Source organism: Calidris pugnax, unplaced genomic scaffold, assembly GCF_001431845.1.
Source record: "Calidris pugnax isolate Ruff unplaced genomic scaffold, ASM143184v1 scaffold91, whole genome shotgun sequence".
Classification (NCBI taxonomy): Eukaryota; Metazoa; Chordata; class Aves; order Charadriiformes; family Scolopacidae; genus Calidris; species Calidris pugnax.
Window position 1 is genome coordinate 779,844 of NW_015090898.1, and position 12,476 is coordinate 792,319.

The 12,476-nt window shown below is 47.6% G+C and overlaps 1 protein-coding gene across 6 annotated transcripts in view; it reads left to right on the plus strand.

Annotated features, from left to right (window-relative positions):
- The window catches only part of SYT6 (synaptotagmin 6), a 37,974-nt gene that overhangs the window by 20,013 nt on the left and 5,485 nt on the right, over window positions 1-12,476 (plus strand). For 3 of the 6 annotated variants that reach the window (XM_014948571.1, XM_014948573.1, XM_014948575.1), the window contains exons 2-6: window positions 566-902; window positions 3,333-3,891; window positions 9,220-9,340; window positions 10,958-11,129; window positions 11,747-11,897. In XM_014948571.1, coding sequence (XP_014804057.1) covers window positions 566-902; window positions 3,333-3,891; window positions 9,220-9,340; window positions 10,958-11,129; window positions 11,747-11,897 — 1,340 coding nt within the window. The remainder of the gene's footprint in view (window positions 1-565; window positions 903-3,332; window positions 3,892-9,219; window positions 9,341-10,957; window positions 11,130-11,746; window positions 11,898-12,476) is intronic. The other 3 variants (XM_014948576.1, XM_014948574.1, XM_014948572.1) reach the window with 2 other exon arrangements.

The following is a 12,476-nucleotide window of genomic DNA, read 5'->3' on the forward strand; positions in this document are numbered from 1 at the left end:
TATTTTTTTTATATTGGTATTTACTTGTTATTCCCTATGGGCACATCTGGACAAGATGTGAGCATTGACAGTACAACAGCAATCTGCTTCCAGGATCACGGTAGACAGATTTTTATTTTTTTTTAATATAGTGTCTAAACACCTGTGGTATGAAGCAAAAAGGCAGTTTCTGCCGGTACAGCACTGGAGCTGGTTTCTATCATTCTGTTCTGCAATTCTTGGTTTCAGGCTCAGCAGATTAACAACGCCACAAAACAAACCAAGATGACATTTTATAGCCAATCTAAGCATCACAGTATAGAACTTCATGGCTCTGGCCATCAGGAGATGTCAATTTCTCCCCAGATGTGTCTGGGGCAGGATTGGCCCCAAATCTGTCAGGGGATGCTCCCTTGGGTCTGACTCTCACTTGCAGAATTTGCTGAGAACTCTCCATCAGTCGTGATATAGGTTGGTTTGGACCATTTCTTGACTTTATTTACGGCTTTCTCACCATCTTTCCTCTCTTTTCTCCTTCCCCTTTCCTCCCCTCTCCCTGTCACTGTTGCCTTCTCTCCCCCTGTAGAGCTCTCCGTCAGCCTCCTTGCGGTGATAGTTATTGTGTGTGGCCTGGCCCTGGTGGCAGTTTTTCTGTTTCTCTTTTGGAAGCTGTGCTGGGTTCCCTGGAGGAACAAGGCTGTTTCTTCTAACCCGGCCGTCCTGCAGAGCGAGGCAGACTCTGGTAAGGAGAACATGGCAGACAAGCTCAAGGATGCCGGTGCCATAAGTTTCCTGGAGGCAGCGGTGAAGATCAGCCACACGTCGCCGGACATCCCGGCAGAGGTCCAGATGTCCATGAAGGACCACATCATGAGGCGCACAAGGATCCAGCGGCAGACGACGGAGCCGGCATCTTCCACTAGGTGAGCGGGACAGGGATGCTGTAGTGGGACGGGGATGCTGCGGTGGGACGGGGATGGGATGGGGATGCTGTGGTGGGATGGGGATACTGTGGTGGGATGGGGATGCTGTGCTGGGACGGGGATGCTGTGGTGGGACAGGGATGCTGTGGTGGGATGGGGATGCTGCAGTAGGATGGGGATGCTGCAGTAGGATGGGGATGCTGCAGTAGGACGGGGCTGCTGCGGTGGGACGGGGATGCTGCGGTGGGACGGGGATGCTGTGCTGGGACAGGGATGCTGTGGTGAGAAGGGGATGCTGTGGTGAGAAGGGGATGCTGGGGCTGGATGGGGATGCTGTGCTGGGACAGGGCTGCTGTGGTGGGACGGGGATGCTGTGCTGGGACAGGGATGCTGTGGTGGGATGGGGATGCTGTGCTGGGGCACTGGGCTGCTGTGGTGGGACGGGGATGCTGTGCTGGGACAGGGATGCTGTGGTGAGAAGGGGATGCTGGGGCTGGATGGGGATGCTGTGCTGGGACAGGGCTGCTGTGGTGGGACGGGGATGCTGGGGCTGGACGGGGATGCTGTGCTGGGACTGGGATGCTGCGGTGGGACTGGGATGCTGCGGTGGGACAGGGCTGCTGTGGTGGGACGGGGGTGCTGTGCTGGGGCACTGGGCAGGCGGGAGACACCTTTAGTGGAGCCTGAGGCTAAAGGAAGCCCTCCCACCTACACGCTTGATTACTTTCCAAAGACTGGTCATTAACCAACTAATGTGTTAAGTCTGGCTTACCGTGGACCCTTTAAAAAAAAATCAAGGATTCAAGCCCTGTTACTGTGACTTGACCTCATTGTGTCAAGATTTCAGCGTGCTTTGGCCACTTTAATTTTGTTGCAACAAGAGAGGCAGGCTGAAGTATCAATGATGGTACGCTGTCAGACAGAATTAGACCTTTTTTCTCTCTCTTGTTGTTGTGGCTCATAGCAGAAACAATTAGATAAGCAGAACTGACATATTGCTCACTGCATAAGCTTAGAACCAGCTGCGCTCAGTGCTTGTGCTCCGCGTGTGTCTCTCTCTCAACCGGGGATGGAAACGTCGGCATCACACTCGGTAAATGGGGATAAGGTTCCACGAACCTTGGGACACCTTCTTGGCAAGAATACTGAGAAATACAGAAGGTGGTGAAACTAGGACAGGAAAGGGCAATCGCGGGGTCCTGGCTGTGCCCCAACACTTCTGCTGGCTTTGCTGGCCGTGCCCACGGCGTGTGCGAGAGCGCGGCTGCGAAAACACACATTGCTCAGAAATTGGCTGCAGAGCTGCAGAATTATTAAGGCACCGATCACATCCTTCTGTTTGAAGAAGGTGATGGCATTAAAATCAATATGGTGCCTCTCGCAATTGTGCCTCATACTCTTTTATTTAACTGCACTGCTTTTTGGACAGCTGATTGCCTCTCTGTCACGCACACGCTCATTCTGCTTTTATTACATCTTTCCAGTGGAGGAGAAAACAAATACTCAGTCTGTTTGAATTAGGGCAAACAAAGCGGGACTTGGTTGCATGTGGGAAGGTTTCAAACCCCCTTTCTCAGGTGAAGGAGCCCGGCGTGAGCCACGGGCCGGCAGCCAGACCCGGGGACACTGGGGAACAGCCTCAGCTCTTTGGGATTTCTGACTCACAGCCCGGCCCAACACGTCTTTGAGGAACCTGCCAAGGAGAAGCCAGGTTTCCAAGCACCACATACTGCCGACAGCTAATACTCTGGCTGTACAAGTTCTTACTATGGTTAAATAACTCCATATACTGCTCTTGTAAACACCAGATAGTCTGAAATAATGCCGTGAGTCCACAGAGAGCTTTTATGCTTTGCTTAGATAAAGCTTTGCTTACATACAGTTTCCCTCGTCCTGAAGGGGAGCTCAAGGCAAGAGACAGCTTCCAGATGAGGCTGTGCATTCCTCCCTGTCAAGAATTATCTGTTGGTTTCTGATGAGAGTCTGTTGGAGAAGTTTGGAAGAAGCAAAACCTTACTTTCTGAGCCAGCCATGGTCCTCTCGCTTTAAAAGGTTTTTTTTGCCTGGGGAAAACTTAGTGCCAGTATCTTGGAATTGTAAATACTGAAGATGGGAAAGAGTCTCCACACTGGGTTGTCTATGGCTTGGTTCAGGAGCTGTTGGGTCTCATATATTTAGCTGTGACCTAATGCGGCTTGCTGCAAATATTCTGAAAGTGAGGAAGTTTGCTGGATCAGTTCCTCTGAGCACTGGAGGTGTTCCCCTCAGTGTTCGTTTCCATAATGTACCTGGTTTCTGTGCAGAGGTCAGCAGCACCTTTTGTGCTCATTCTTGTGCCCTCCCTGCTTTCCTAGTGTTAGTAGTCCAGGGGAGAAAAAGGAGAAAAATGCCCTTTGAAAACCATACAGCTGCTGTGTCTTCCTCCTGCAGGCACATCTCCTTCAAAAGGCACCTTCCTCGGCAAATGCACGTAGCCAGCATGGACTATGGCATGGACCCACCAGCTGTGGCTGAGCAGCCGACCAGCATCGGTCGCATTAAGCCTGAACTCTATAAGCAAAAATCTGTTGACTCTGAGGACCCCAAAAAAGAGGCAGCAAAGACCTGCGGGAAAATTAACTTCACGCTCAAGTACGACTACGAGAATGAGACGCTGACTGTCCGAATTCTCAGGGCTTTTGACTTGCCAGCCAAAGACTTCTGCGGCAGCTCAGATCCCTACGTGAAGATCTACCTCCTGCCGGACAGAAAGCGCAAGTTCCAGACACGTGTCCACAGGAAGACTCTGAATCCAACCTTCGATGAGTCCTTCCACTTCCCTGTGCCTCATGAGGAGCTGGCGAGCAGGAAGCTCCACCTGAGCGTCTTTGACTTTGACAGGTTCTCCAGACACGACATGATAGGAGAAGTTATCTTGGAGAACTTGTTTGAGGCCTCAGACCTTTCCCGGGAGACTTCCATCTGGAAGGACATCCAGTATGCGACGACGGTGAGTACCTGCTTGGGAGGGTGATCCCTGTCCTGGGAGCATTCATAGCGCGGTGCTGTGGTGTGGCACGTGGTCCCTGTGCTGTGGAGGACAGGTATGGGGTGGTGGGTGGCTCCAGGGTAGGATGAGTTGGGATGCTATTTGGCTGGACTCCCTGAAGGTGTAAGTCCTGCACAATGGCTGGCTGGTTGGTTTATTGCCTCCCTGTGGGAGGTACCATTAGCCCCGGGGACCTACAGCCATCACACGTAGGGTGGTGAGGACTGCTGTACTCAGAAGACTGTCAGCTTTATCAGAACCCTGATTTACTGGAATTTCATCCCCTTGCATAGAAATGTGCTGCTATCTCACCCACAGCGAGTCTCACTCGTACCAGGTTTGCTAAAAAAACAAGCGAGGGGGTCAGTATGTTCCCTGCCTGGTCTCCCACCTGTCAGCTTTACCAGAACCCTGATTTACTGGAATTTTATCCCCTTGCATAGAGATGTGCTGCTATCTCACCCACAGTGAGTCTCAGTCTACCAGGTTTGCTAAAAAGAACAAGTGAGGGGTCAGTATGTTCCCTGCCTGGTCTCCCATCAACATGTGAAGGGTCTCAGGTTCTGGTTGTCTGCAACGTGCACCTGGTAACAATAAGAAATAGCTCTGGAGGGTCACGACCGACCCATCAGAGGTACTGGGCTTTACTGTACTGAGAGCGTTGCCACATGTGTTGCTGGCAACTCTTCCAGAGTTTGATGTAGGTTTTTAAGTAGTTCTGTTGAATTCCCTCTGAAAGTGAAGCCAAACATCACAGAAAGAAAAGTCCCAGGCACTTTCAGTGTTGCAGGGAGCTGGCAGGAGAAACCACCTTCTCACATTGATCGCGGAGTGCAGAAGCAATGACACTGACCTCTACATAATAGCTGTCTGCTCCTCCGCTGTCCTCCCAGGAGGACCTGGCTGCTTCTGAGGGCAAACAAATGATTGAACTGCTTTGAGTTTGACACCAAGTCAGTCATTGTCTTTGTCATTTCATGTTGTTATTTCTGAAAGTGGACTATGGGATGTCCTCACCCTGCGGCTGAAAGCACGGGCCCTGTCAAGTCTTTCCTAGTGACTGGCATAACCCTGTGACTTGCAAAAATCTGTCCTGTGGCTTCCTTCATAGCTCATCTCATACCGTTTTGTACTGGGGAATGTCAAATATGAATATTTATTGCCCTGTGGTCAGCAGGATTGAAAGCCATTTGCTTTGTAAGTCTGCAGCTTTTTTCTCAGTACCACGTTCCTCACTGGTGGTACCCCTCGGTCACTACTGTCAGTGCTTGTTCTTTCATCGGGGTGAGTTCATAACTTTCTAAAAGAGCTGAGATCCTGCACGACTGTGCAGCTCTGTGTCCCCGTGGCTGGGATGGCTGTGGGAGCTCCGGGCCTGGTACCGCAGGGAACGTGCCACGCGGGCAGCATCCTGACCCTGGTGGGCAGCTCTTGTGCCACCAGCTGCCCCAGCAGGGCACAGAGAGCCGCTGTTGTGCTCTGGTGGTGGCACAGCCTGTCTGAGGACACCGAGATACCCGTGCTGGCTGCAGGGCACCATGCTGGGAGCATGCTGTGGGCAGGGACCTTCCCTCTCCTCGCTGCGTGGGCAGCATCCAGAGAGTGTGCAAGGCTGAGGAGCAGAGGGCGAAAGGACCCATGGCCAGGAGTGAAACTGGGAGGGGGTAACACTTGGTCTCCCTAGAGGAAAAACACATAAACCACAAAGCTGCAGGAGAAGGTCGTGGAGCTTTTAACCTGTGTATGTTCTGTGTTTGGCTGGGATGGTTCTGCCAGAAGTAGCAGGTGTGTTTCTAGCAAAGTAAACTAATCCAACGGGAACCCCGCTCCACACAAAACCAGGTGGAAGGGACACAAACAGAAGGGCTGTTGAGATAAAAGCCTCCACAGGAGGTGTGAGGAGCAGAGCCAACGTCATGCCTGAGACACCTTGTGTAGCAGCCTTGCAGAGCTCCCACAGCAACGTTGACTGTCGCATTTGGCTCCATCCCCTCACTCTCTCTGTGCCACTCTTTGGGAATGGGCCAATATTGGTACATCTCAGCCAGTCACAACACACCCAGGGACATTTCTGTTTAATCAAAAAAAGAGAAGGGTAAATACAGTTTTCATAACACCCAAGGAAAGCTCTGGGTGACTAATAATACATTAGATCAATCGTGTGGGTAAGAAGATAGGAATGCACTTAAGCAGTGATATAAGCTATTCAAATATATGAAAATGTTTCACTGATTCACAAGCTGTACAATCATTAATTAAATACTTGAGTGCTAGCTATTTGAAACATTTTTGGTTTCAAGTCTGCAAAGGTTATTGATTCAGAGCTTCCATTATTTCCTAAGAGATACTGGTATGAATTTTGGAAGTGTCCCAATGTCTATAATCTGCATGAAAATAATGTACCCACAGGACACGTTTTACTCTCCTGTATTTATGGTTGCAAAGAAAAATCTCTTGACCTGATACAATGAGGTCAAAGAACAATTTATGTTAGTTTTATACCCTGAACAAGTTCTCTCAGTGCGAGGAGAGGAATAAAAGATGAGATGATGCCCACAGAGCGCTCTCACGAATTCATATAGGGCTGCTCTCCTCTGCCATCCATGTCCAGGGTTCCTGCCCTCGTCCCTCCCAAACCAGCACAGAATTAAGAGGATTTTTTCTTTTCTATTGTCATTAAGGTCTTTAGCTAAGACTGGTAGATGCTGTCTGTGGTTGGAGCTGGAGGCTCTGAAGTGACAAGGTACAATCCCATGACTCAAGCTGAGCCCTGATGCAGGGCCAGCGTCTGCAGCCGGTTCCAGACACTCCTTGGGAAGTGCCTCCTCCGTGCAGAGTTATTTATTCAGGCTCTTTGTTATGTAAAGCCTTTAATCTTAAAAGAGGAAGAATACTGCTAAAGATAACAAGAAGGGCCGTGTTTTAAAAAGCATTTTGGGCACACTATTTTTGAGTGGTCATTTCAAGACACTGTAAATGAATGAGGCTCTGTAAAATACTGAGCTTCCTGACCTCTGAAAATTGGCCACGTGGGAGTCGGGCAGCAAGAGCCAGGGCTTGGCTCAACTCTCAGGGTGCAGGAGACACCAGGGGTAAAACCCCCAAACCTTTGGGAGCCCTCAGCATGGTTTGTTGCTGCTCCACCTCCCAGAGAGCAGCCCGACCAGGGACACCCGTGATATTGAAGGGCTGGAGCTGAAAGGCAGCCAAGGGTCAGAAGCTGCAGGGGCTCTAAAAGCTCTTTTGTGTGTGATGAAGATGATCCTGATACCGTAATGAGGTACCTTTAATAATATTTTGTGAGACAAGAAATTCAGCTCCTGAGGTAAATCAGGAGGTAGTACAGGTAGAAGAGTAACAACTCAGTAAATGTTTCCACATATTTAATCACTGGTCACTGACAATGAGGTGGTGACTCGAGGTCACTGTGTTGCACTGGAAGGAGAGCTGTTGAGGAGGCCACTGGTTCATTAAGGCAAGGGAGAGATCAGAGTGGGAACTCTGAGTGGGTGAGAGTATTAAACTCATATTTACCAGCAAAAAGCACCTTCTGAGACAATGTTTATTTAGATACTTACAAGTCTAGTCATACATTGTCCTGCCCAGAAAACATTTGGCTGCCACTGTCTCTTTTGTACACTCTATGCTTGAGAAGGTTTTCAATTTATTTGCTAGTCAAGTGAAGTCTTGTCAAGAATCAAGGCTTTTATATAAATTCATTAGTATTCTGCACATCTAAGTGGAATAAATATCTAATCTTTACCAGAGAGCAAGAAAGGAATCATTTGGCAAAAATCTCATCCATCAACAAGATCTGTTCTCCTAACACTTAGCAAGGCTTTAAGTGCCTAATGCATTTACTTGTCTTTCTAGTTCCATCACTCTACTACTAACAGCTACAATTTCTTTTCAGCAGATCATTATATCACATTGAAATGAATCAAACACTCTGTTTCCAAAAATAAACGGGTTGTTTGCTCTACAGATGTGGCATCTGTATGTACGAAATGAGATGTTTTTTTAAAATCCGTTTTTGGAAGGTGTTTGGAGATACTACCACTCATTTCAGATGGTAACACTTTCTAGTCTAAATAGTACTTTTGGTTTATTTATTTTTTTTCCTGACTTCCCATGAACAAGGCAATGATGGAATGGGCTTCTAGGAGGTGTAGTAGATAAGGCTGCATGTACAAGAGGTGCAAAGAGCAATGTGTAAACGTTGTTTTATGGGGCATTAAAAGAGTAAATTTTGTTGGCCTCTGTAATCCAGAAACTACCAAACATTTCTGGGTGCCATCTGCTGGTTAAGTCACTATTTATATACATACCCATACCTCATACTGTGTTCGTTACCTCTTTGAAGGCATCTCAAAGGGGTTGGTGGTCCAAATGGTAGTAAGCGTGTCACAGCCTAAAAGGACAATTGCTATTAAATGGGGAGCTTCATGGTTCTCTGCTGTTTTAAAGCTGTGACCCCCCTGGTCTGCAACTAGGTAGTGATTCATGCTCAGCTTCAGAGAAAATCACCGTGTGACACCTGTGTGTTCCCTGACGAAATGTTGGGCACCAGCAAAGTAACTAGTGATTCATGCTCAACTTAGAGAAAATCACTGTGTGACACCTGTGCATTCCCTGACGAAATGTTGGGCACCAGCAAAGTCCATAAACCTCTATCACTGAAGGGATGGCAGGGGGTGTGCTAGAACATCACTCCTTGAATTTGTTGCTGTGCTCACCCCGGCAGCGCTGCGTGTTGAAGGCTCACCTTTCTGTGCCCTCACTCTGTGTGTATGTGTGTGACATTCCCCCACCTCAGGAAATAGATGTTTGTGTCACGCACTTGGCACTAGAGGATATATACTGTACATTCCAGCAATACTTGATACTAATATAATTTCCTTAATGGCCTTCATTTGGTATTAGATATCACTTCACGTCTCGCAAGCAGCGAGCAGGAAGAGAGGAGTGCATTAGCTGTGGTGTTGCAATAGGAAGCACATTCTCCACTGAGGCAGTGGAAGATTATCCTTAACTATGATTTGAAGTGGTAACATTTGGACACACTTATCTTTTTCCTGTTCCCTATATTCATTTTTAGCCAAATAATGGCTAAATGACTGGGAACACTGTCATATAGTGAAGTGTCATTCACCTGAAAATGAGAGAATTGAGAAGAGCCTGTTTCAGAGTGAGTGCTGCAGGAATCCTGCATGAAGTGCTGGGGTGGAAGGTGGAGACAGCCTGGTTCTTGCACGTTTCCAATATAATGTGTTCTCTGTTTTATTAAAGGAAAGCGTGGACCTGGGAGAGATCATGTTTTCCCTTTGTTATTTGCCAACTGCAGGTCGCCTCACCTTAACAGTCATCAAATGCAGGAATCTCAAAGCTATGGATATCACTGGTTACTCAGGTGGGTGCTCAGTGGCTGAGAAGAACCCCATTGCACCCACACTTCTTCCCCCTCCTCCAGGAATGGGCAATGGGCATATGCCTCTTGATGCCAAGGAAGCACCTGACAAAGCTTTGTCCATGTTTTAAGTATGAACGAAATTTTAAACCCATTCCCAAGGGTATGAATCCAGGGAAGGTGATTATCTACATGAATACAGTGTTCAAGGAGACTCCCAGCAGTTTCCCATCCCCACTGAAGGGTTAACAGGGTGAAAGCTCTGATCCATCTCTTGGGTTGGATGCTTCAGCTCCGTTGCAGATACTGACCTTAGAGGTTTGATGAGAGTAGGGAGTTCTCCACCAGATAACCCCCTCCAGCCAGAATCAATCATCTCACCCCAAGATTAGGAAAGGATCATGGGCCACCTGGGTAAATCCCAGGTGAAAGTGTATTGCTGTGTATGGTGGCCAGCACTCAAGTGTTAGGATCAAAGGCATCTCCGGCCAGAATCAATCATCTCACCCCAAGATTAGGAAAGGATCATGGGCCACCTAGGTAACTCCCAGGTGAAAGTGCATTGCTGTGTGTGGTGGCCAGCACTCAAGCTTTAGGATCAAAGGCACCTGAAGCCTGTATGCATTCCCCCTTCTGAAGAGTTGGTTTGCAAATTTAGCATGCATAGGTTCTGGATTTCAACATAAAAAAGCAGCTTCTTTTCCAGAGCTCAACATCATAGTATTTGAATTTCATTGATGACTTGTATAAAAGGCAGTAACAAAACAGAAAAAGATCTTTGCAGAAAACATTTCTGCTCAGCTGGAGGTTGGTGCCATATGAAATATCTGAGAATTGAGACTTCAAATGAAGCCAGCTCAGCACTTCTGTAATAATACATTGCACATTTACTGTTGCTTGAAAATGCATTGGAATCGCCTGGGCAGCTGTTACAGCAAACGGGAGTTATTTGTGACTTGAGGGCATTCTGCCACCATCAGCTGGTGGGAAGCACGTGAGGCAGAGCTGCCCTAATGCCTTTTCTTTCTGCTGCCCCATGCCATGGGGAAAATGGGTTTCAAAATTCCCCTATTCACTGTGACTCTGCTACATAACGTCAGCATTTGGATAGTTTTGGTAGTGGTGCAGGAAAGGATCCCAGTAAAATAACCTCTGCCTGTTTGGATTCTCAAAATGCTGCGTTGCATTTTGCTCTCTTAGACAAATTTTGAAAAAGTTACAGTTTTGCTTCAGAGAAAGCACTGGGTTTGCTATCTGTGGCCATGTAATTAACACAACCCCAGTGCCCGCTATCATCTTCTGATGAATATTGGCTCTTGGTTTGAGATGGGGCCACTTGCAAACCCTTGTCACAGATAAACTGATTTTTCCTTCCAAGAAGTCTGCAGGGCAGATCCTCCAGTGCCTGAACCCCACGTCAGCACTCACACCAGCACGAGAAAAGGTGGGTTCAGCTGGTGGATTCAGACAGATGTCCCTTTTTCTAAAAGTACATTTGAGGAGTGTCCTTGGCTCATGGTAACTTGCAGTCCATCCTTTGATAATGCTGTCTCTATATTGTGATGGTAACACAATAAACCTCCAAAAACAGAAGGCCTTTTCCTATCTCTTCCGCTCCAGATCCATATGTCAAAGTGTCTTTGCTCTGTGATGGGCGAAGACTGAAAAAGAAGAAAACCACCATAAAGAAAAACACACTTAATCCCACTTACAATGAAGCAATAATCTTTGACATTCCCCCAGAGAACATGGATCAAGTCAGTCTGCTTATCTCCGTCATGGACTATGACCGGTAGGTGGGAGGCTCTGGAGAGCTGGAGGGGAAAACACCCCGTTGGGTGCAGGTTTTTCTGCTCAATAGCCGTTTTCCTGGCACAGCTCTGTGGCATCAATCTGTCTCTAGTGATTTATTGTTGAAGTGTCACTGATATTTATGGTTATGGACAATCACCTGCTAGAATAGTAAGTATGATTAAAGCTGGTCCTTTGTTTTATGGCATTTTCTTCAGCGAGTACTGTGTTCCCCTTCGCTATTTGCTTGTCCTGCAAAACATCATCCCATTTAGAAAGCAAATGGTCTCACACCGAGCAGCAATTGGTGTATGAATTATCCATCACTGAGCTTGTACTTACTCTTGCTGTACACCCCTACATCACACATCTTTCCAGATTCTGCATCTGGACCCATCATCTACAGCTAAAATAATTTTAAATTGGTTATAATTATTTCTGGTGATGGCGGTGCCGCGCTGTGCTGGGGCTGATGGTAGAAGGTCTGGCTGCCGTGGCACAGATTTGGCAGCCATGGTCACTCGCACGGTGCCTTGTGGCACCCCGATAACACGGGCTCAGACAGGGCAGGGTGGGCTGAGCCCGGGGTAACCGTGTTGCTTCTCTGTTGTTCTCCAGGGTGGGTCACAACGAGATCATCGGGGTTTGCCGCGTGGGGGTCAACGCTGAAGGACTGGGCAGAGACCACTGGAACGAGATGCTGGCGTACCCCCGCAAGCCCATCGCCCACTGGCATCCATTAGTGGAGGTAAAGAAGTCTTTCAAAGAGGTGTGTGGAGTTATTCTTTCATTTTAATGTGTGCGCTGTTCATGAGTGAGCTGGTTCAAGGCTTTCAGAGAGCTTCTCCTCTCACTAGGGATTTTCTGACAAGAGCTGGGGGAATTTTCTCACCAGAAATGAACTCTAGAAAACAAGCATCTCTGTATTGTCTCGAAATAGCTCCTTGAGCTTGCAAACAGGAACAAAAGGGGATGTGTTTACAGATATGACTGTATTGGTTTTTTACTTTTCTCTTTTTTTTTTTTTAAATTAGAGATTGAGAGCGGTAAGGAAAGAGAACGCTGTTCTGATTGCAGAACAAATTGTCCAGGGATATTGCCTATTTCAAGTATCAATTTTTTCATCCTAAAAGATTTTTCTGTTGACTCATCTCCAAGCCTTTGAGGGAGAATAAATAGAACAAATGTAATTGCTCTCAGCATCTCCAGAGAAAGAGATTCACTTGATGCAGCCCCAGATGATAAAATAGGGCCAAAATGCCTGGGTACCACATTGACCATCTCTAGCATTTTCTTCCTCCTTGCACTCCCATTTTTTTCAGGCTCCTATAGAGCTCTTTGGATTTTG